Consider the following 24615-nt stretch of genomic DNA (forward strand, 5'->3'; position numbering starts at 1 on the left):
GAACAATGGCAGCCGGGCGGCCTGGCTCCCTCCGCTGTGCCCTGAAAGCATCTGGTTTCTCTCCATGCTTACGCGCCCTCCCTCAGCTGGGGGGAGCGCGGAATAAACTGGCCCCGATCCGGCCCCGGAGCGATGCATCCGCCGCTTCTGGACGACTCTCAAATCCCCCAAACACAACAATGGGCCAGCGCCTGCGCGGCCCAGCCAGCCTCCAGCCGGCTTTGTGCACAGCCGGGCACAGGTGGCCATGTCACCAACAGAGGCACCAACAGCCTTGATCAACCCGTGCCAGGCACACAAAACCCTCCTCCCGAGCCGACAGCGGAGCAGGGATTGGCAGGCCCCAGGCCAGCACCCTGGGCTACCATGCTGAAAGCTTTGGCTATTCTTAGTACCGTTGTGGCCTCAGTCATGGAGCAAAGAGCCTCTAATTTAAGAAGCATGGGGTGGGCGGGGGGAGAGAGAAGGGGTGGGGGGGCATCAGAGCATTATGTGTGGGAGGGTAGCTGCATTGTAGGATGAGACGTAGCCCTGGGAGGCAGGACACCTGGGCTCTTGTCCCATCTCGCCCCCACGGAATCACCTTGTGGGCCATGGCGGCCTCTCTATGCCTCAGTTTCCCTGCTGGTAGCATGGGCTGCTGACGAGTCAGATTTAAGGGTATAAAGCGCTCCAGACTGGAGCTGGCTGATGTTTATTTCATGAAGAAAAATGGCTTTTGGCCCAACCCTGACATTTTGAACCAGAAATCGACACCGTTTAAAAACCTGCCTCGCTATGAAAATGTCCTGTCCAGCGAAACAAAAAAATGTTTATTTCTAGCTGACCACAGACGTCGTATTTTCATTGTTTCGGTTCATGTCCCGCCCCTTTCTCGCCCAAACCAGCGCGGTCCCATGGGTGGGCTCAGGGCTGGGATGTGGGTTCTGCTGCGGGCTGCCTTGGGCAAAGCCCTTAGCCTGTCTGGGCCATAGTCCCCCAGCTGTAAAACGGGAACCTTCCCTTCCTGACAGGGGCCGAGGGTGTGAGACGCTCAGGCCCAGAGCCCAAAGGGATTGAGATCAATGGATGTGTGGACCCTAAATACTTGGAAGAGCTGGGCCTCAGACACTGCAGTGCTGGTGGCCGGAGACATACCTACCGCAGCGACCCAGGTGTCCCGAGATAACAGCTCCCAAGGGCCATTTGTTTCCTTTTCACACAAAAAGGAACATTTCTGGGAGGAAAATATCTTTTCAAACCCCCCCCCCCCCCCGAGAAAATGGGGGTTTCTTTTGAATGCTTGCAATGGGGTGGACCTAGAGAGCTGCTGTCAGTGCATGAGAGACGAGCATTCAGATTGGGGGGGGGCGCTCAGCGGAGGAGCCCACCGCACCAGAGATGGGGTGGGGGGGGGTGCAGATCTTGATTCCCTGCCCTGTTGAGTGTTTCCCATCACCACACGTTGCCGACTCAGCGTTTCCTGCCTTGAGCGTTTGCAGAACTAAAGCAGGCCGGGAAGGTGGCGGAGGGGCCGAGACACACTGTGGGGCAGGATCCTGGTGCATTCGGGGTCAGGAGATAGGAGAGGAAGAAGGAAAGGGGCGGGAGTGTTCGATACTTACACTGCAGCTGCCACCCCTGCCTGCCATTCTGTCTGCAGAGCGAGGGGCAGGATGCCCTGGGGTGTGTCCGGGGTGTCTCAGCGGATGCTGTATACGATGCGTCCCAGAGCTGTCCCCGGTATGTAGGGCAGGGGGCAGGCAGCAGGCCCTGCAGACTGCCTGGGAGCTGTGGTTGCATCTCAACCTGGCTTCTGCAAGGGCTTGGAATATTTGGGGTCAGGAAGGAATTTTCCTCCAGGGCAGATTGGATGAGGCCCTGGGGGTTTTTCGCCTTCCTCTGCAGCGTGGGGCCCGGGTCACTTGCTGGAGGATTCTCTGCTCCTTGAAGTCTTTAAACCACGATTTGAGGACTTCAGTAGCTCAGACATAGGGGAGAGGTTTTTCGCAGGAGTGGGTGGGTGAGATTCTGTGGCCTGCGCTGTGCAGGAGGTCAGACTAGATGATCATAATGGTCCCTTCTGACCTTAGTATCTATGAATCTATGAATCTACGATTGTGCCAACCTCGGCTGGCCTCTCCAGAGCTCCTCTCCTTACACGAGACTGGGTGTCCCTGCAGCCTGCAATGGGGCAGTGGTCACCCCACGAGGCCGTCTGAATCATGGCGCTCCAGAGCCTGCAAGGCTGGGCACACGGGAGTCTGGGTCCAAGGGGCCAGCACCGGAGAGGGGGGACTCTGGGATCCAGACTGGGCCATGGTTCTGGGATCAGGGCTGTGGGTGGCTGCCAGGCCTGTGGCTCTGTGATCTGGGATGTGGTGTCGTGGCTTTGGGATCGGCACAGTGGCATCATGTGTCCAGGACCCAGGCCACAGGTCTGGCTCTGTATCTCAGGGTCCCCGTACCCACAGGGGGGAGACTCTGATCTGACCTCATGCCAGTTTTGTTTGACCTGGCACTGCCTGCAGCTGCCCACATTCCCCAGGACTGGCAAGTTGCTGCCCTTGCAGATGGGGGGCCCATGGGCCCCTGCTTTCAGCAGCAGGCCCCAGAGGTCCCATCCCCTACCCCCTGGAGTGACAGGTCAGAGGGGTCAGTTAAGGCCAGTTTGGGGGAATTGAATGAAATCAGATCAGCCTCCCCGTCTGCAGCTGCCCCCCTCCTCTTGCGATTGCAATGCAGCCAGACACCCCCGCCCCATCTTGCCCTGTTCCCCTTTATTACCTCCACTGAGCCCCACGATGCCCAGCCCATGGACCCCTCTGGGGGAGCCGTTTGTCGGCTAATTGGAGCTGAAAGGCAGTCAGCAGGCATCAGCGTGAGCGCTGGGTATTTTTAGTAAGTGCCCCACTTGTGGGGCTGTGGGAGCCCTGCCGGCTGATTCATTATTAAGCCGACATGTTCTGGCACTTCCCGGGGCTGAATTATTGATGGCGCTCAGGGCCTCAGCTGTCTGTAACAATTAGCCCTCCCTGGTTAGGGAGGGGCGCACGGCTCTGAAAGCTCTGGCCTCTGCTCCCCCCGCCTTCCTTTCCTCCACCCCCTTGCTCCATCTTCCCCTCTCCCCGAGTACGCCTCCCCCCAGGATCTCAAAACACTCAGAGCTAGGAGGACTCTGGATCTGCCCACGAGTTGCATTGTGGTGACCAGCCTTGTTTCAGAGAAGGGGAAAGTGAGGCACGCAGAGGTCAACTGATTTGCCCAAGGTCATGTGGCTGAGCAGGGAACAGAACCCAGAAGTCCTGATTCTCCATCCAGCTGCTCTAAAAATAGCCCTTCCCCCCTCGAGGGTGGGTACAGAACCTCATCTCCCACTGGGATTTGGGGTCAGCGGTGTCTGGCTTGGCTGGATGAGTGATGGTGATGAGCTAGACCGTGAAAGCCAAGCAGCAGTGCAGGGCCTGGCGCAGAGGAGGCTCCCACATCTGGAGCTCATGCACTCGATTGCTAGCTAGTTCACACCAGCCCGCGGCGCTGGGACTGGACGCTGTCGCCTTCCCAGCTGGAAACACAGGCCTCCCCCTTTGAGCGCAAGGAGAAGCTCCCTTTGCTCCTAACAGTAGTAGTAGGGCCCTTATCCGTGCTGTGGTCACTAGGGGTGAAAGAAATATTTGCCCAACGCTTGGAATCAGAAGAGCAGCCGCCAGGCTCAGCCAAGCCGGGCACAGGATAATTAGCTGGAGGCTGACAGCTGGCACGGGGAGGGGGGGCGGGGGGCTGGGGAGCGAGACCTGGAATGCAGCAGCCAGGGGCGGATCCCCATCAGTGCCAATGCCCAGCAGTTCGTTAGCTGGATGCATGTGGGGGTGGCAATCTCATTTGTAACCTGCTTGGGGGGGGGGGAAGAGTCCCCTTTCTCCACACACCCCCCAACACCCCCTCCTGTGCCCGGTGCCATCCCACGCGCCAGCTGCCGGGGAAGCTGGCTGTGCCCTGATCGGTAACAAAGAGACGCAGCCCCTTTGCAGAGGAGAAATTACAGGAGCTTTTTCCATAGCACAAAGGGATTCTCCATCTCTCCCCCGGGGATTAAAGCCACTAACGAGCAGCTGGTCTAATCAAAGTTGTCAGGGAAGGAGCCGGCACAGCAGAATGAAAAACTACCCAGATCCTGCTATTGAATCTCCTTTCTGTGGTGCTGGGGCAGGGGGCCGACGGGCGCTGGAGACTGATTCGGGGGGGGGGATATGCCCAGAGGCCCCTTCCCCCCACTTGGGACTGGTATAGATTCTGCTCCTGCAAGGGGAAGGGGGTCGTGGGGAGTGGAGGGGATTCTGGGACCATTGTAACCGGGGCAGCTGTTGGATCGCTAGGTCCTGTTCTGTCCCCTCCCAATGCTGGACCCCCCCCACCCCAGCTGCCAGGCTCTGTGCACGCTGCCAGCCCCTTCTGCCCAGTGCTGGTTGCCGAGCTGGGGGCCTGCCTGGCTAAGATGCTTGATCTTGCTGGGGGCGAGTTGACTCCATCCACTCCAGTGGAGTTTCTGCTCCCCCCCCGGGCATAACGGGGCCCCGTGGCGTGAGCCCTGCCATCCTTCTGGATCTGCGCTCAGGGAGCAGTGGGCAGCCTGGGAAAGGCCCAGTGGGAGCGAGGAGGCAGCTTTGCCCCCTGCTCTGGTTTATGGTCCAGGGCCCCGCTCTGCCTACATCCAGCGCCCCTCGAGGTCTGCGGGAGCCTTTCTGTGGGCAACACATCAGATCCTGGGCAAGGTGGGCAGTGGTCACTCCTCTCTGTGCACTGCCCATGTCCAGGCCCGGGAGACAGGACTCCTGGGTTCCATTCCCTGCCATAGTTTGGACTAGTGGCCTGTGCAGGGAACTAGCAGCCTGGACTCCAGGGTTCTGGTCCCACCGCTGAGAGGGTGCGTGGGCTAGATCAGCCTCTGGATTGTGACCCATAATTGGGCCACCAGAATGTGTCAAAGGGTCACTGGGCTCAGCTCCCTGCTTGGGGGTTGTGACCTGGTTCACAGGGGTGCAGTGCTGCTCAGGTTTGGCCCAGTTGCCCTCCATCTGAATCATAGAATCATAGAATATCAGGGTTGGAAGGGACCTCAGGAGGTGTCTAGTCCAACCCCCTGCTCAAAGCAGGACCAATCCCCAATCAAATCATCCCAGCCAGGGCTTTGTCAAGCCTGACCTTAAAAACTTCTAAGGAAGGAGATTCTACCACCTCCCTAGGTAACGCATTCCAGTGTTTCACCACCCTCCTAGTGAAAAAGTTTTTCCTAATATCCAACCTAAACCTCCCCCACTGCAACTTGAGACCATTACTCCTTGTCCTGTCCTCTTCTACCACTGAGAATAGTCTAGAACCATCCTCTCTGGAACCACCTCTCAGGTAGTTGAAAGCAGCTATCAAATCCCCCCTCATTCTTCTCTTCTGCAGACTAAACAATCCCAGTTCCCTCAGCCTCTCCTCTAACTCATGTGTTCCAGACCCCTAATCATTTTTGTTGCCCTTCGCTGGACTCTCTCCAATTTATCCACATCCTTCTTGTAGTGTGGGGCCCAAAACTGGATACAGTACTCCAGATGAGGCCTCACCAATGTCGAATAGAGGGGAATGATCACGTCCCTCGATCTGCTCGCTATGCCCCTACTTATACATCCCAAAATGCCATTGGCCTTCTTGGCAACAAGGGCACACTGCTGACTCATATCCAGCTTCTCGTCCACTGTAACCCCTAGGTCCTTTTCCACAGAACTGCTACCTAGCCATTCGGTCCCTAGTCTGTAGCGGTGCATTGGATTCTTCCATCCTAAGTGCAGGACCCTGCACTTATCCTTATTGAACCTCATCAGATTTCTTTTGGCCCAATCCTCCAATTTGTCTAGGTCCCTCTGTATCCTATCCCTGCCCTCCAGCGTATCTACCACTCCTCCCAGTTTAGTATCATCCGCAAACTTGCTGAGGGTGCAATCCACACCATCCTCCAGATCATTTATGAAGATATTAAACAAAACCGGCCCCAGGACTGACCCTTGGGGCACTCCACTTGACACCGGTTGCCAACTAGACATGGAGCCATTGATCACTACCCGTTGAGCCCGACAATCTAGCCAACTTCCTACCCACCTTATAGTGCATTCATCCAGCCCATACTTCTTTAACTTGCTGACAAGAATACTGTGGGAGACCGTGTCAAAAGCTTTGCTAAAGTCAAGAAACAATACATCCACTGCTTTCCCTTCATCCACAGAACCAGTAATCTCATCATAGAAGGCGATTAGATTAGTCAGGCATGACCTACCCTTGGTGAATCCATGCTGACTGTTCCTGATCGCTTTCCTCTCCTCTAAGTGCTTCAGAATTGATTCCTTGAGGACCTGCTCCATGATTTTTCCAGGGACTGAGGTGAGGCTGACTGGCCTGTAGTTCCCAGGATCCTTCTTCTTCCCTTTTTTAAAGATGGGCATTACATTAGCCTTTTTCCAGTCATCCGGGACCTCTCCCGATCGCCATGAGTTTTCAAAGATAATGGCCAACGGCTCTGCAATCACATCCGCCAATTCCTTTAGCACTCTCAGATGCAACTTGTCCGGCCCCATGGACTTGTGCACGTCCAGCTTTTCTAAATAGTCCCGAACCACTTCTTTCTCCACAGAGGGCTGGCCATCTCTTCCCCATTTTGTGATGCCCAGCGCAGCAGTCTGGGAGCTGTCCTTGTTAGTGAAGACAGAGGCAAAAAAAGCATTGAGCACATTAGCTTTGTGAGAGGGGTCTGGCCAGGACTGAAACCGGGAGGGTGCTGTTGGTATCATATTCTGTAGGTAACGTACCCTGCAGCCAGGTTCCACCCTGTCCTGCCCACAGTGTACCCCTCACCCAGAGCCGGGCAACTCCCCCTCTGTCATACCCCTCATCCTGGACCCCAGATTTTCTTCCATTGCATCCCCAGGACCCCAAATCCCCCCATCCCCTTCACTTTCTCCCCTATCAGCTGTGTGTTTTTGGGGAGCTATCAGCTTGCTGCCTCTCCCATCGACCCCTCTGCCCCCATATCCTTCCCCTAGCCCCCGCACTGCATACACACATCCCTCTGCCCCCCAATTCTTTCCCCAGTCCCCCCAAACCCCTAAATCCTTCCTCACTACACCCCCAAGCCCCTGATCTCCCCACTTCACCTCCAAGCCCCCAGATCCCCTGAACCCTTACCCTCTGCCCCCATAGGCCATATGAGGGGGCTGTGTGTTTTGGGGGATTGTCTTGGTCACCCAGGTGCTGAGGTGGGTTCCCCAGCTGCTCACAATCTTAGCTCCGAGCAGCTCCCTCTGCTCCCGATGGACCCCTGTGGGGGAGGCATCGGGTCAGGGGATGTCTTGGGCGGTCTCTGGGTTTCCCCCCCAGACCATCTGTGTTTAAAAATGAGTCCTGAGCCCCGAAAGGCCGCAAACCCAGAGCAAGAGGGGTGGAAGTCAGGACTCCTGGGTTCCATTTGCAGCTCTGTGGCGCCAGCCAAATCACTCTGGCTTAAAGCGGCCACTGATTTGGAGTGCTTGAGTGTGGCTGCCCAGCCTGCGGACGGCTGGGGCTCTGGTCTCCAGAGGTGCCGAACTCCTGCACGCTGTGGGAGAGGCGGTTCAGGCCCAGTGGATCGCACCGAGCTCGGGCTGTGGCTCTTTGCTGGAACCGCTGGAGGGCAAGAACCCTGACTGGGCACCACCCTGGGAAATATGCCGGCTGGAACAGCCCCGCGCTGGGCCCCGTGGCTGCAGGGGGCCTCCCCCATCAGCGATGCTCTGAAGGAGACAACCTGGCGACAGGCTTGGCAGCCGGAGGGGACGCTCTGTCCCCGGGGCGCGACCCGGCGTGTAAGGAACGCCGGTTATCAGCCTGGCAGAGCGGCGCGATAAGGGCACAGACCCGCCGGCTGCATTGTCTCGCCTGTCTGCAGCTGGGCCACGCATTCAGCCGCCGCCTCCCTCCAGCTACGTGTGGCACAAGCCTGTAATGAAGTTTCCCAATTAATTACTGCCATTAGGAATCCAATTAGTGTCTCAGAACCGCTGGCAGGCGGGGGGAGAGCGGGGGGAGGGGGGGCTTGGCACAATGCAGAAAACCGGCGTGGAATTGTTGCCATTGCTCATCCCCTGCCTGCACCCCAGCTCGTGGCCTGCCCAGGGCGGCGGGGGCCAGGCCTGGATACTGCTCTGCCTGCTCTGGGGCAGCACCTAGAGGAGAAGGGGGCTGGGGGGGGACCTTATCTGTGTGGGTCAGATCACATTGCACAGGCATGTCTGCCTGTGCGACGCTGCGGCCGCATGCCCCGTGCTCACCTGGCACGCAGCGTCTGCAATCAGGGCCATGCCCGGCTGCGGCCTCGCCTGGCACCCCTCTCAGCAGATCTACAGCGTACGATCACGCCCGACAGCCAGACAAAGGTACCGCACCCCCCCCCCGGCTCGCACCCGCAGGGCTGGGCACCCCCATGTGCCTACACTGTACTCAATCACAGCGAGCATTGCAGCACACAAGAGTCAGTCGCACCTAGAATCAAATCCGTGTGCACCCATAACGTCCATTCACACCTGGACTCACACCCATGTATGCGCACAACATTCATTCGCAGCCAAAATCACACCTGCATGTGGGCAACACATCAGGCCCTGGTCAAGGTGGGCAGTAGATATACATACACTAGTCATGCCAGGTAGAATTACACCCCTGGGTACACACTTGTTCACACCCAGGATCACACCCATGGGTAGGCAATCCAGTTAATCCCACCTAGGATCACACCCTTGTGTCTACGCCACACTTGTTCACAGCCAGAGTCACTGGAATGTCCAATCACACTCATTCACACCTAGAATCACACCCATGTACACGTGCACGCCTATGAGCACGCCCAGGTGCATACAGTAGCGGGTCTAATCCTCTGTGTGTGTGTGTGTGTGTGTCCTGGCCGGCCTCCCCACCACCCCGTAGCAGCCACGCCCTCCAGGCCCCCACATGCTTCCACCCAACAACCCCCCCTGCACCCCAAAACCTCCTCACCAGCCATGGCGGCAGCTGCTCTGTGTCCCCGCTCCCGCCCTGAGCCATTAGCAGGCGCAGCGCCCAGCCCGCATTGATCAGCGCGGTTTGAAAAATGAGCCACAAAGCGCTCTGCTAATCAAGATTAATCAGGCCTGTGGGCTCTCGCTGTCTGGCCAAGGGCTGGGCATGCAGCACGTCGCAGGGACCAGCACCCTGGCAGCGCCAGGGAGCCCCCCCGCACCTCACGCGCAGGCGGGCGAGTTAGTGTTACAGGCTTTCCTTGAAAATTCATCGTCACCAGGGCCCCGTGGGGACGTGGCAGGGCCAGAGCCTGCCTTCACGTGGACCTTGCCGTCCCCGCCAGATCCATGGAGCGCACAGGGGTGAGTCCCAGAGCACGAGCTGGCCCAAAGCCTCTCGCAGCCATAACACACACACACACACTGCGGCATACACACATTCCTACCTAGGGACACCCACACAGCGCACCCACTCCTGAGCAGCTGTACACAGTCAACCTGCACACACACACACGCACACACACGCACACACACAAGCAAACTCCAGAACACACATGCACCTACCCAATCACACCTTTACACACACACACACACACACACACACACACAAGCAAACTCCAGAACACACATGCACCGACCCAAGCACACCTTTACACACACACACACAAGCAAACTCCAGAACACACATGCACCGACCCAAGCACACCTTTACACACACACACACACACACACAAGCAAACTCCAGAACACACATGCACCGACCTAAGCACACCTTTACACACACACGCGCACACACAAGCAAACTCCTGAACACATATGCACCTATCCAAGCACACCTTCACACACACACACACACACACACACACTTTTGCATAAACACAGAAACACAGCTCTCCCCACGCATGCACAGGGGCACACCTGAAAGCAGGAGTATATGCGTTTTTGTTTGTGCACACCCCCTCACACACACATACACACACACACACACGCCTGTATTGGTGAGTGGAGGAGCAGACGCCAGGTGGGGGGCAAGGGGGAGAAGTGAAATAGAGAATCCAGCACAAGTTCCTTTGTTAGTTGGGGGGGGGACATACAGGGGTGCATGTGTGCTGTATATGGGGATGACATATGGGGGGGTGTATGGCATACAGGGTGCATGTGCGATCACAGGGGCTCGGGGGGGGGCCATGCCTTGGGGGGAGTCAATGAGTAACTCAGCCAAACCACAGGGAGGCTGGTCCCAGCCCTGCCGCGCTGCAGCCTGGGCCCCAGTGAGCCATGGCTGCTGCTGGGTCCATTTGGCCATGTTGGTGACGACGCTGCTCGTGCTCTAAAGGGCAAGGCTTGGAGCACAGACGGCCGCAGCTGACCGCCGTGGCCAGCAGCTCAGCCCCTCCCTGCGCTCGTCAGGGCCGGCACCAGACGGGGGATTCAGGTGCAGGCTTAGCCTGGCATTACCCAGAATGCTGTGCCCGCAGCCCGCGGGGCTGGGGTTGGAGCTCTGGGGGCAGACTGGGAGGCTGCTGGGGGCTCACTGTGGTTAGTGACAAGCTGCTCTCTGGAGCCCCTTTCACCAAGGGCTCACCAGCCTCCTGACTGCTCAAGGTAGGGGCCCTGCAGTAAAATGGGGAAACTGAGGCAAGGAGCAGGGCATTGGCTTGCCCACGGTCACACTCTACAGAGACTGGACCAGAACCCAGCCGTCCTGAATCGCAGTCCCCTGCTCTAAGCGCTAACAGCACCCCCTCCCCAAATAAGTGATTCTAGGATGCTCCCCCCCAGGGCTGCGGAAGAGACATGGAGCCCTGCAGCCCCCAGCCCCAAGATCCTGCCCCCCATCTCCCCCTTCTTCCAGCAGCTCATGGAGCTGGGGGGCTTGCGAGGCACTGAGGGGTGCAGGGGTGACTGGGCCAGGCTGGGACTGACACGGCTGGGCTGACAGCGTCACGGGGATCACGCCCTCGTCCCTGGAGAAGGGGAAGAAAGAAAGACCAGAGAGGAGGGAGGGAGAAGAGAAGAAGGAGAAAGAGCGAGAGCCAAGGACTGAGCAAAGCCTGGCCCAGCAGGGAATCTCACAGCCCAGCTGCCACCCAGGCTAAGATGCGATGCTGGTGCTGGCCCTGGTCTGTGGACTCAGAGCGCCCTCCCCGGGCAAAGCCAGGCACTGCACCATCAGCACCCTGGTTAGTCTCTAAGGTGCCACAAGTACTCCTTTTCTTTTCACCCATGTGATGTAGCTGCTAGGGTCTGCAGCCAGAGACCCGTCAGGGCAGGGGCAAAGGGCACTGAAGTCCAGCCAGGGCCCATTTCTGGGCTGCTCGTCTTAGCTATCGGCGTCTGTGCCAACGCCGGGCGCGGCAGGGGATCCCCAAGGGACGGGCTACAGAGAGCAACCAGAGTGACTGAGGAGAGAATCAGACCCCGTATCAACCCCCTCTGTGACCCAGTTACACCCTGGGGACACTGTTGGCCACCCGGCCACCTGGGCTGCGGCCCTGGAGATGCTGCTAGCCACCTGGCCTCCTGGGCTGAGGCCCTGGGGATGCTCCTAGCCACCCGGCCACCTGGGCTGAGGCCCTGGAGACACTGCTAGCCACCCGGCCGCCTGGGTCAAGGCTCTGGGGACACTGATAACCACCCGGCCGCCTGGGTCAAGGCCCTGGGGACACTGATTGCCACCCGGCCACCTGGGTCAAGGCCCTGGGGACACTGATTGCCACCCAGCCGCCTGGGCTGAGGCCCTGGGGACACTGCTAGCCACCTGGGCTGAAGCCTTGGGGATGCTGCTAACACTGCTAGCCACCCAGCCACCTGGGGCAAGGCCCTGGGGATGCTGCTGGCCACCCGGCCACCTGGGCTGAGGATGGCATGGGATGGAGCCTGGAAATGGCAGGACGGGGGAGCAGGGATCGCCAGGCCCCGGTGCCGCGCAGTCGTGAGCTGGAATACGTGGTCCACCCCAGCCTCGTCTGCACTGGGCATGTAGCCAGGAGTGCCAATCCCCCATGTTGCAGGCGTGATTCCCATGGCCCGGATGCAGCCTGCCCCCCGAGGAGCTCCTGCAGGGCCCCTGGGCCGTCAGGGACCCATGGCACATTGACAGCACAGGGGCAGCGTGAAAGCAATGGACCACGACGGTTCAGAGCTCAAGGGCTGAGGTGCTCATGCCATCGTTGGCTCTCGCCTTGCATGCTGTTACACCTCGATTACAGCCATGTGCCCCAGGATCCTGCCCCTGGCGCGGGGCTTAGGCCTCCGCTGGCCAAACGAAAACAAAGGGAGGCCTCAGTCTCGTTACCTTCTCTCGCAGCACAAAGAGAAGCCTCATGGCCACCTCCTCCGGTCCAGCCAAGCTGTGCTCCCTGATGCAGGCCCAGAGAGAGCCCCCCAGATCATGCCCCGGTGTATGTTATGGCTGGGCTTGATTGGATCCAAGTGGGGTGGGGGTGGGCTTTCCATGCAGCTAAGAATCAGCCGTTGCTGGACTGATGGCCCACGGCTCTGTTCTAGGTAAGAATTCCTCGCAGAAGAAACCTCAGTATTGCAGCCAGCCACTGGAGAGAGAGAGAGAGACTCTTCCCCCCGGCCCCTCTGTCTCCAAGTTTAGCTGCCCGCATAGATTTTAAGACCAGAAGGAACCATGGTGATCATCGAGTCGGACCTTCTATATGACGTGGCCTTTAAATTTCATCCCACGACTCCTGCATCAGGAGGGCAAATGGGGCAGTGCCCCTTATAAAGCCTGCACGTGTTTTACTTTAATGTGGTTTTGTGTGTTTGAGCTTTACAAATATTAAGTCTGGTCTTCCCTTGTCTTGTTGGAGGACTCCTGGGAAGAGCTGGAGATACGTATTCAAGGCTTTCTCTGCCTGTCATTGAACAGATGGGACAGTGATTCGAACTCAGAGAGCTTTCCACCCAGCTATTCGTTAGGCATTTGCGTTAAATACGTAAACAAAAATCAAACAAAACCCAAATACTTTTGATCAGGCTGGAAAAAACATCACTTCTTCTCTCATTTAGTCAACTTTCACTTCCCTGGTATCTATGATACTCTCCGCCTCCTTTTTCTACAGAGAGGCTTCCAGGAAACGAGGAAGGAAAAAATTCAATACCTGATGTAAGCAAGAAACGGGGAAAATTGCTCTTTAAATAAACCTGGCAGGTAGAGCTGGGCAAAATTTTTTATTTACCGCAACATTTCACTTCCACATGAAATTTTCTTCAGCTTTTTGGTTTGCTGAAAAATTATGAAAAATGTTGTCATCATTTTGATCCGATTTCCCCCCCCAAAATTACCAGTGAATTGAAAAATCCATTAGTCACTCAGCTCAACTTTCAGGTCCTCTTTATACATCAGAAGAGGCAGAAAAAAGCGTTAAACCCAATCCCTGCCTTCTAAAACTATCCACAGCTTTGCTTGTTTGATCAACACACCTGCTTTTCTTTTAACAATACAGACGTCAGACACACACTCGAAAAGGCCATCAAAGCCAGCCTGCATCTGAACAAGTGGGCAGAGAGTTCAAGACGTGACAGATTCCAAAGGTCAGTGTTGCATTCGGACAGCTTTGCTTTACAGTCCATTTTACAGAATCCATTGAGAAGAAAAAAACCATAAATAATACAGACAATAATTATAACAGTAATAAAAAACATTGCATTTACAAAAGCATCTTTCATCCAAGGATCTCAAAGTGCTTTAGAAAAGTGGGTAGGAATTATATCCACGTCACAAAGAGGGAAACTGAGGCACAAACAGGGACGGTGATGTCTCCGATTTCACAGTGAGTTAGTGGCAGAGCCAGGATTTGGAGCCAAGGCCTCTGCTCTAACCCCTAGACAAGGCTGCCTTGCTACATGCTTATTACATACAGCGTGTGACAGATATTGCAACTGAATGCACGATCGTTGGAGACCACATTGTGTTACAAGTATGAACGGCGTACGTGCCACGTGTGGGACAGGGCATGTAATTAGGGTTGCCAGGCCTCCAGGATTGTCCTGGAGTCTCCAGGAAGTAATGATTAATCTTTAACTAAAGATGATGTCACATGACAAAACCTCCAGGAATAGGTCCAACCAAATTTAGCAGCCTATGGCTGCCATTGCCAGGGCCGGTGTCCAGGAAGGCAAAGCGGTGGGGGATGATTAAGGTGAATCACTTAGATTAGGGTGACCAAATGTGCTGATTTTATAGGGACAGTCCCGATTTTGGGGGCTTTTTCTTATATAGGCACCTGTTACCCCCCACCCCCGTCCCGATTTTTTACACTTGCCATCTGGTCACCCTAACTTTGATTATAAACACCTCCAGAGTCTACTTAACACCCGCCCCCCCCGCAACTCCAGGCTGGAAAAGACTGATTCAAACTGGTTTTTTCAGACCTCAACAAACAAAGAAAGAGCTTTTGGTATTAGGAGGCTAGGTTTAAACTGCCTCAGGGCATCTTTCTGAGCCAGCCAGAGGATGGGAACGTCTGGTCCGGAAAGACCTTGGCCTCCCAGGGCCCCGTAAGACTGATGGGTGACGACAACTTGTCTTTCTAGGTTTACTCTGTAATGGTTTTGCCTTAAGAACGAAGGTGCTTGTTCAGAGCTGGCTGGTAACTTATAACTGCTGGCCACCCTCTTTATAGCCCTCGGGCAGAAAGCAAAGCCCAAGCGCTGGCCTGCAGGCTGACCAGCTTGCTGGGATATCACAGTGTACGGCCGGGAGCCATGCAGCCTGAAAACCCCAGTCAGGCGGGGGAGAGACACAAGTCCCCGCCCGAAAGAGGCACCACTAGGAGCCGGAAACCTTAAGTACGTGCCCTTGAGGGAGCACCGAGGGGGAATAAAGGTGCCGTTACCCCAAAACTGCAACGCCGTTTACACATGAACAGTCTGGAGAAGAGTTTGCGACATTTCTTTGCCGTTTTCTTCATCGGTCGCCATGGACAAGTTGTCTGGCAGCCCGTCCGCCGGGCATTGTAATCCCGGCCAGCCCGGTGGGCATCCCAGCTAGTCCCCGACTCGAGAGGGCTCCCCTACCAAGCCACAGGGCTGAATGAGAAGCAGCACACATGCCATCCGTCAGCCCAGCTGGGCAACGCTAGCGGGTGGCTGTTGAATCATGACTGGTGTGGAGAAAGGAAATCAGGAAGTGTTATTTACTCCTTCTCAGAACACAACTAGGGGCCACCAAATGAAATTAATAGGCAGCAGGCTTAACACAAACGAAAGGAAGTATTTCTTCACCCAATGCACAGCTGACCTGGGGAACTCCTTGCCAGAGGATGTTGTGAAGGCCAAGACTATAACACGGTTCAAAAAAGAACTAGATAAGTTCATGGAGGATAGGTCTATCAGTGGCTATTAGCCAGGATGGGCAGGGATGGTGTCCCTAGCCTCTGTTTGCCAGGAGCTGGGAACAGGTGACAGGGGATGGATCACTTGATGATTCCCTGTTCTGTTCATTCTCTCTGGGGCACCTGGCACTGGCCACTGTAGGCAGACAGGACACTGGGCTAGATGGACCCTTGGTCTGACCCAGTCTGGCTGTTCTGATGTTCTTATGAAGTACAAATGTCAGCAGGATGCAGGGGCGGTGCTGAGAGCCGCCTCTGGGCAGCTCCCGAGCACAGCACCTCCGGGCACCGCTGAAGAGACCTGCCCCTCGCGTCTGGCACCTCACTCGCTAAAGGGCACAGACAGACACAGTCCAGGCCCTGTTCAGCTCGCTGGGAACGTTGCCACTGACTGCCATAGAGGCAGGATTGCACCTCGGTGCACAGATTTCCTCCTGGCCAGAAGGGTTTTTCCTCCCTTTCAGGGTAACTCCCATTGAATGGCCCAGAGGTCATGGGGGAAAAGGCCCTGTGCTCCCTTGATGGAGGAGCGGTAGGATTGTAAGGCTCCAAGGACCAGAGCCGCCTAAGGTATTTATGTGCCTAACTCCCGTTGAAACCAAATGAGGGGGAGGTTATGCACCTGAATGTTGTTGAGAAGAGGATTCAGATTCGACGCTGTCCCCATCCTGGCCTCTCCCCCCTGGCCACAGCAAACAAACCAAACACTCTCCTCTGCGATTCCTCCCTCTGGGCACCCAGTCCCCCCACTTTGGTCTCTCTGATCATAAGCAGAGCAGGACAGGGACCCTCTTCGTGCTGTGCTGTGTGCAGCCCCGAGCGCATGGGCGGCACTTAACTCCAGTGAGAGGCAGCCCCAAGGTCCATTTGGAGAGGGGCAGGGTTAGAACCGTAGAAGCAGAGTGGGCAGGGCTCTGATTGGGGGCATCCGAGCGCTGCGCGGATCTTCATGGCCTTTATGTTGTCCTCTGCTTGAAGGAGGAGGCCTTTTTGGAAGCTTTCGTGGGGCCAGGGCTCCGTTCTGCAACTGGAGGCTTCCAGTTGTGCCCCCGTCTCTGGAACTCCTGGATGTAGAGGCTGCTCTGCTTCGTCTCGCTACTGGCTTGGGCACCGTCTTTCTTTTCCTCTTGCTTTTTGCGGAACAGAACGTTCACGTAGATTGCCTGCCCTGGATTTCAAACAGAGGTTATGCAGGAAAGCGTTAATGGCTGCCGTCAAGCAAGGACAGTCACAGACCTGGTCAAAGCCACTGAGTGTGCCAAGCATACTTCTTTCAGCCTAAAAGGAAGGAGCAAGTAAGCCCTTTTGTGGTGTGAGATCGTGGGAGACAACAGAAGCCACCGCCCAAGACAGTCGACCATATGGCAACACCTGTGCAGAGTTAAGCCTTGTGGCCTGAGAGGTTTCCCTCGGACTGCTTGCAAACACATGGGTGAGAGGATTGCTTGGCAAGCTATGTATGTGAGAGAGGCAGAAAATCAGCAGATATCAAGAGAAGTCGTTGTGAGCATGGTGCTGAAAGGGTGAGAGAGAGCTCCGTGGGGAGGACTTGTTGGAAAAGCAGGGTTGGTATTTATGAGCAAGCAAGCTGCCTGTTGTTGTTTGTTCCTACTGTGTTCAGGGAAACAGGACTTTGTGGACATTGTTTGTAAATAAACAGGCTTGCCCCAAAGAAATACCTGACTCATATCATCCATCTCCTCTGATTGGAAACCACCCAGCCAGGCCCCACTCAGGCAAAAGGGGCAACACACACAGGAGAAATGATCTTCTATTACCTCCAGCTTTTCCTTCTGGAGGAGCTTCAGAGTTATTTCCAAATGCGATACCCAGGAATTGCATTCTCCTGCCCCCTGGAGTGCAACCCATTCTGGGGCAGGACATGGCGGCTGTTTAACAGCCACACAGCAACCCTACGATGGCCGCTTAGGACAGGAAATGAGAAAGGGCCCTGTGTCTGGATGAGACAGCGCAGGGGGCTCAAGAAGCAGAATGGAATCCGTCCAAGATACCCCGGGCTAACGGCTTCCACTGTTGGTAAATACCCGCTGCAGCCTTTAATAACCAGGAGCGGTCAGGAGGGGTGTCACCTCTAGCCGCGGTGCGCCCACTGGCCTCCCACTGGGGTTCTGCCTCGTGGAAGAGGAGCATCCCCTCAGCCATCAGCACCACGCTGGAAGTCTGCCGTCCCTGTGCAGACCCCGGCTCGCCCCTGCTTGGTTTGCACCAGCTGAGCACCTCAGAGACGTGGGAACGCAGGAAGCTTGTATCGCAGTGGATAGGGGATAGGGGCCAGGGCAGGAGCTTCCCAGCGGGTGGTTCTGAAACTCCCCTGCTGTGCCAGGGGATAAGGGGCGATTTTAACCACACAGCTTCTTGTGTGTAGACACAGCTTCTTTAACAGTCCCTGCCGTCTGCAGCCGCTGGAGGGCAGCATTGCTCAGCCAGCCCCTGGCAGCATGGGAAGAACAGCTGGGATCTCTGCCCAGGTGACTCCCACAGGCAGGGGGTCGCTCGCTGAGGTGGCCCATGGGGCCACAGATCCCTGGGGGATGCTCGCCACGCCTCCCCCAGGCCGAGGGTCTCTCAGACAGCAAGCCACTGCTGAGGGCAGGGTCCCTGCTCCATCGCTGGGGACATGGGCTGCAGCGGGAGTCCCCCAGGGGCTCTTACCTGGATCTCTGCGCCTGCATTTGTAGCAGCAGACCACGGCCAGCAGTAGCAGCAGTGCGGTGACGGCCAGCGCTCCAGCCAGGCCCAGCCACAGCACGAGGCCTGAAACAGCCGGGCAGAGCCATCAGCCTCTCCGGGTGCCCCACCCTGTCCCGTCCCCAGCACCCCCCTCCTGGAGCCCCGCCCGAGGGGAAGTGCTGGCCTGGCCTCATGCTGCCACTCGCCCCGCAGGCCCAGGCAGTGACTGCTTCTGCTCCAGGCTCCTTGCTGGGGCACCACGTCCATAGGTGGGACACGCCTGGCCCTGGGCAGTGGGGGCTAGGCAGGGGTCTCCCGGCTTTGGAGGCCAAAGTGATGTTCCAGAATCAATTTCAAGGGCTCATTAGCCACAGTAAGGGCCTGGCCCAGGCGCTCTGACCCGGGGTCCAAGTGTAGCAACGAGCGATCGGGAGGCCACAGGAGAGGTTTGGGTGGGTGCGACCCGGGTCTCCTGGAGGGGCAAAGTGGGGGATGTCTGGATGGGCGTGACTCCGGGGTCCCCTGGGCCCACGCGGGTGTAATCCTGCAGGTTTAACGCCTCTCACCTCTGCCGTGATTCCTCAGCCAACCTCCTCCGTCTGCTGCTGTCGAGAGAAATAAACACCTGTCACTTCACAACTTCCCCAGCCCCCTTGCTCTGCATCCTGGGGGGAGGGGGCTGCCTTGGCCAGGGCTTACCGTGCTCCGGAAGACGGCCCTATTTCATTCGCGATCCTGCGGCAATCGCGGCTCCCGCCATGTGAGCCTCCCCCCCCCGCCCGCCACCGCCATTTGGATTTGAAGTCGCTTTCTTTGCCCGGGGCACTGTTTTGCAGACCAAACACGCGACACCTGTGAAGGGTGACAGGCTACGGCGACCGGACTCCAGTTGTGTTACGACTTTCAGTCTTCCGAATGTTATAGTGTGAGGGCTGGGTGTCAAAGAAATTCGCAGGCATCCCATAAGACTTGAGTGTTTCTATCGTTCCAGCAATCTTTTCTTAAACAATTAGGTCTACTCCGGCTTCTCCAAATGACCGCTATTAATAAAGGCCCATGATTACTTTGCCGTGATTTTCCACGTCTTGGCCGCAACTCGGCCTCAATTATTTGAAGACCATCCCGCCTTACTCCTGAACCATGCCCTGGGCTGCTAGATGCCACGGTGATGGGCACGTGAGTTAGATTAGCCACACTGGCTTCGGATGGAAACACGCCGCAACATCAGCTCTTTCCGTGGCAACGATGGGATGCGCGAGGGAAATTCATCACAACCCGTGACGGGCAGGGTTGAGGCCAATCCCCTGGCTGGAGCTGGCTGGAGTGTGGGGCCCAGACGCTATGGCCTGGCTTCCCCTCCCACCCCCAGGGGATGCTGAGAGGGCTGGACAGCTGGGGACCCAGCGAGCTAGCTGCAGGGAGCTCGTTGGGGACCACCCAGCAATTAGCACACAGGCCATCTGTGTTCCTCACTCATTGGCCAGAGGGTGCCCGGCTGGGGAATTGTGTTTGCAGGGCTCCAGCCAGCCCTGAACTGGGAGCCGCTCCCAGCATGGGCCCAATGCCTGTTTGCTCAGGGACCCCTGGCTGGGAAACGGGGGTGGAGAGCGAGCCCTGTGAAATCTAACGCGTCTGGAGGAGATGAACCTGGATGCCGCAGGAGACAGAGACCTCAGACTAGGGGCGAAACCTGAACACAGCAGCGAGAGTACCCGAGGGGCAGGGGCGAGGGGGCAGAACACAGCGTGGGCAGGGCACACAAGGGGAAGAGTGCACGGGACACCAGGCATCCCAGGGTATCGGGTTGGGGCACAGGAGATGCAGAGGGCATAAACTGAAGTGTGGGGTGCTCAGAGGGTGGGGGTATTGGGTGCAATGGGGGGCGCTCGGGTGGTGGCCCTATGAGGCCTGCAGGAGACACGGTCTGCAGTGTGCATAGAGCCACCAGGCAGAGAAGCGGGTGTGCAGCTCCCGGGGAGGAGGCTGGCAGAAGACAGGGTGCAGAGCCCACGGGGGGAGTGGGGCCCACAGGGGGCAGGGGAGGAGAGAGGCAACCAAGGGGGCTGCAGGATGCAGGGCCCCGGGCGGCTCGCGCTGTGGTTTCGGCAGCTTGTGCCGTGGGTGGCAGATGTGAACGGAAATGCAGCCCTGATGGGAAGTGAGAAACTCAACGTCTGACCAGGGAGGGGGATGGAGAGACCCCCACCTAGCACCACGCTGTGGGGTGCAGCCGGGGGGAGGGGAGGGGCTCTCCCAGTAAGTGGGGCTGTAGAGAACAGCTCCCCCTTCTCCTAGGGACCGGGCAGTGCTCTCAGACGCTGTCCCATCCACCTGGAGCCAGTTCACCCCCCCTCACCCTCACCTAGGGGCTGATCCTGTTTGATGCTGATCTCTGGAGCAGGCCCACTGGCCCCACTGGGAGTGAATTGCAGGTGCCCCCCCTGCCCTGGCAGCGCCCCTGCCCCCCTACCTGAGGTATTCAGCATCGTCCCGTTGCCCGTGGCCTGCAGATACACCGGGATCTCCACGGTGGCTACGCACATGTACTGCCCCACGTCATCTTTACTGATGTTGCCCATCCTCAGGGTGAACTTAGGGGGGTGCCAGGTGAAGCCGAGCCGGGCGTCATCACAGCCCTCCATGCCCTTGCAGCAGTTGGAGACGCTGGTGTTGTCCAGCACGACCTGGCAGAGAGCCCTCAGGGCGCCCTCCCTCCTCCACTCCACACGGAGCCTCTCCCAATGCTGGGCAGCGTGGATCTGGCAGGACAGCTCCACCGAGCCCCCCAGGGGGGCCAGGATCTGGGCAGGATCTTGCCTCACTTGCAGGGTCCCTGCTTCCTTCCTGGCTGAGGGGAGGAAGAGACAGGAGATAGAAACTCCACCAAGAGCAACCGCACAGAGGCGCTTCCACCATGGATCTCAAAGCACCTCCCAAAGATGGGTTTTACCACCCATGCTTCACAGATAGGGAAACCAGTTCTGAGATGCCAACTGCGGCCTTGGGGACCCCACCAGAACAGCTTTGAGCCTGACTGAACCCCAAACCAGCCATCCTGGCTCACAGATCCCAGGTCCCCTTCCTTGTCAGAACGTCCTTCCCCTGAAGAACTGGCACCAGTGGTTTGAAGGGTCGATCCTGTCTCCGCAGCTCAAACCCTCTCCCGTGTTTCTCTCGCCCAGAAGCAGAGCGGGGATGACTTTTGGGCTCAGCTCGGTGCATTACGTTAGCCCTCGGCAGGCATCGCTCAGGGCAGAATCCAGCCCCGGATTGGCTGCTTAGCCCAGAGTTAGGGTTACTTAGAAATGAATTTGTTGAGAGGGGAGGGTTAAATTATATTAAACCCAAAGCCCTCAAAAAGGGGACTAGAGGTTTTGCAAAACTCCTAAACCCCCTGGGTGCTCCTGCCCTTGCTGGGGAGGCTGAGAAAAGCCCCGATCCTGCAAAGACGGTGTTCACACCCTACTTTTCATTCAGTGTTTGTGCTGCGCCAGGCACAGTGGGGTACGGGCTCCAAGGATACACATCGTAATGATTCTAATTAACTTTCTGTATGACAGCAGCCCCACTGAACTCCCTGGGACTATTCGAATACATAGTCCCTGGATGACTGACCAGGGCCGGAGCGTGCCCAGCGCGTGGCCCAATCCTGTGATTGACGGTGCTTGGGCATTGATTCCAGCTGGGTGCTGCTTGGGCACCACAGCCCACCTGCCCACTGTCATTCACAGGATCGGGGCCACCATGGGCCAAGAGTGCAATTTTCATGGCACATTGTAGATCTCATGGGTTGGGAGGGGGCAAAGAAGCGGCCGGGGAAAATATTGGAAACGCTTTTCCCCCCTGAATCGAGGACAAAAGGGCAGACATGTTCCCGAATTGCCAAATAGAAGTGTCAGAAACTCCCCCAAATTTTTGGAAGGTGCCAAAATGTCCAAAATTCCCCAGCAGTTTCATGTGGAAACCCCAGGAAGGCAAACACTCCCGGATCCTGGGTCCATTCTGCCTAGCTCGTGAGCTCTTTGGGACAGGAACTGTCTAATCCCCTGTGTTTGTTCACCCCCAGCACAGTGGGCCCCCATCTTGGCTGGCCCCTAGGCCCTGCCGTAATAAACATAATTAATAATAACGTGCTGGCTGCACTGAAGGCATGGAATATGCAGGGGAGACTGGCAGCTCTGCCGTATTGGGCGGCCCAGAGCTTTCACCAGCCCGATGGAAGTTTAGTCCTATAGGTTTTGCATGAGTCCTAGAATAAATCAGGGGGTGTCTTTTACAACACCCCCAAATTACCCAGCTTCAGTTAACAAGACCCCCTCCCTCTTCCGGAGAGGAGGGGGGTTCACTCCGCCAGCTGGAGAATCGTGGGGGCGATGGATTGTAGCCGGAGCAGAGCAGCAGGAACAAAGGAGGCGGTGGGACAAAGGTTGCTATGCAGGCCGGGGCGGGGCGGGAGATAGGGGTGCAGTAAATTATCCCCAGGGAGAAGCTGAGACAAAACAGATGCTGCTTCTGGGGATGGAAAGGAGGGAGGCTGCCGGAGCAGAGTCCCCCCCCACCCCGGCCCCCCGCCTTGTCCGATGGAGCGTGGGGGGGAGCGGGGAGTACATGCCCCTCTCCCTTGCCTATCTCCCGGCCTTCCCTTCGCCCGGCAGCCGTACAGTAGGTGTTGAGAGAGGATTGGGGAGTGAGCAGTGTCTGGTGTGATAGGGCCCCCGGTTGTATGAGGCTAGAGAGTCCAGGGCGGGCAGTACCCAGACCTGGTTCGAGAGCGCCTAGGTGGTACCACTGCCCGACGGGTACCAAGTGAAGCTGTGATGAATCCCTGACTCAGGGAAGGTGTGTATCTCCCATGGCCTCTCCCCAGCACAGAGGGCTTCCTGCCTCCTGCTTCCCTGGAGCCTGGCCAGGAGCTGGCTGGGGCATCCCCGAACCCCGCCTGGCAGGCAGGGCCTGGAGCTGTCCTGGCCCTGCAGAGTGCGTGGGGATTTGGGATCCAGGGGGCTGGGTGGATTGGAAATCTCTGAAAAGCAGGCCCTGCGTGCGCACCCAAATCACGCAAAGCTTAGCCCTAAATGCCAGGGACTTTGATAGCACCGTGCACTCACCTGCTAAAAGCAACAGGAGGAGACACCCCCCCAGCCTCTGCATTGCAGCTTGTGGGGGCTGGCTCTGCTCAGCTGGCTCTCTGGCTGTCTCCAGCACCGGCTGCTAAGTCTCTGGCTGACCCTCCGGCTGAGATCTAGACAGCGCGTTTTCTAACCTCCCTCCCCACCTCTGTGCCGAGCAGAGACGGAGCTTCCTGCCACAGGCTACGCCAGCACCAGCATGACCTACTCAGCAGGGGATCAAAGAGTCAGGGCATCTCCAGCCAGGCCCCTGATCTCCAGTAATGACAGCCTGGAGCTCAGGGCACTTTAATGGGTTAAGGTGGATATAATCCCCATTTTACAGATAGGGGAACTGAGGCACAGAGAAGCAACCAGCTCAAGGTCACCCAGTGACTCAGCTGCAGAGCCAAGAACAGAGTCCTGGCATCCTGACTCCCAGCTCAGTGCTCTGACCATAAGACCAGCCATACTGGGTCAGACCAATGGTCCATCCAGCCCAGTATCCTGTCTTCTGACAATGGCCAATGCCAGATGCTTCAGAGGCAATGAAGAGAACAGGACAATTTATCAAGTGATCCATCTTCTGTCAGCCAGAGGTTTAGGGACACCCAGAGCATGGGGTTGCATCACTGACCATCTCCGCTAGTAGCCATTGATGGACCTGTCCTCCATGAATTTATCTAATTCATTTTTGAACCCAGTTACAGTTTTGGCCTCCACAACATCCCCTGGCAAGGAGTTCCACAGGTTGATTGCACATTGGGTGAAGAAGCACTTCCTTCTGTTTGTTGTAAACCTGCTGCCTATTGATTTCATTGGATGACCCCTGGTTCCTGCGGTAGGTGAAGGGAAAATAGCACGTCCTTATTCCACACCAGTCGTGATTTCATAGACCTCAATCATATCCCCCCGCCCCTTTGTCCAAGCTGAACCATCCCACCCTTTTTAATTGCTCCTCCTATGACAGCTGTGCCACACGCCTAATCATTTGGGGTGCCCATATCTCTGTGCTTCCCCTCCAACTTATCTTCTTTCAGATGAGGCACAGGCAGTATTCCAGGTGAGGACGTACCATGGATTTATACAGTGGCATTACGATAATTTCTGTCTTATTATCGATCACCAGACCGCCCCCTTGTCCCAGACCTGGAACAGAACCCAGGAGTCCTGGCGCCTAGTACCACACCTGAACCACACCATCAGTCTCCCTTTCTCCTCACCCTACCCCACAGCCTCCAGTCTGGGGAGGAGGAGAGGTCAACGATCATTGGGATTTCAGCGCTCCTCTTCCCCTGACCCCCCCAGGTCCCTACAGCACCCCTTGCTGGAGGAAGCTGGGACTGGAGTAGCCACGAGCTCCTGTACAGCTAATGTTCTGGGAGCACGGGGAACACTACCCACCCAGCCAGTGCGCCATCC

The 24615-nt window shown here is 57.0% G+C and overlaps 1 protein-coding gene across 2 annotated transcripts; it reads right to left on the minus strand.

Moving 5' to 3' along the window:
• Positions 1-13213: 13213 nt before the first annotated feature.
• Positions 13214-23379, minus strand: TMIGD2 (transmembrane and immunoglobulin domain containing 2). 2 transcript variants are annotated; one of them, XM_037885760.2, is made up of 5 exons: positions 23194-23379; positions 20556-20933; positions 18652-18690; positions 18068-18169; positions 13214-16562 (listed from the first exon to the last, which is right to left on the minus strand). In XM_037885760.2, the coding sequence occupies exons 1-5, from the start codon at positions 23234-23236 to the stop codon at positions 16351-16353; spliced, it is 774 nt and encodes a 257-aa protein (XP_037741688.1). In that variant the 5' UTR covers positions 23237-23379; the 3' UTR covers positions 13214-16350. The 2 variants fall into 2 exon arrangements, with proteins under 2 accessions (XP_037741688.1, XP_043392002.1); XM_043536067.1 differs by having other exon boundaries at positions 18652-18687; positions 23194-23350.
• Between the last annotated feature and the right edge of the window lie 1236 nt (positions 23380-24615).

This window comes from Chelonia mydas, chromosome 25, assembly GCF_015237465.2.
Source record: "Chelonia mydas isolate rCheMyd1 chromosome 25, rCheMyd1.pri.v2, whole genome shotgun sequence".
In the NCBI taxonomy this organism is placed as follows: domain Eukaryota; kingdom Metazoa; phylum Chordata; order Testudines; family Cheloniidae; genus Chelonia; species Chelonia mydas.

Coding starts and splice junctions, on each gene's coding strand:
- TMIGD2 (XM_037885760.2), bottom strand. CDS start 23,236: ATGCAGAGGCTGGGGGGGTGTCTCCTCCTGTTGCTTTTAGCAG. Junction 18,170..18,651: donor GCTGAGGAATCACGGCAGAG/GTGAGAGGCGTT, acceptor CGGCTGTTTCAG/GCCTCGTGCTGTGGCTGGGC. Junction 16,563..18,067: donor ATGCAGGCGCAGAGATCCAG/GTAAGAGCCCCT, acceptor TTTGAAATCCAG/GGCAGGCAATCTACGTGAAC.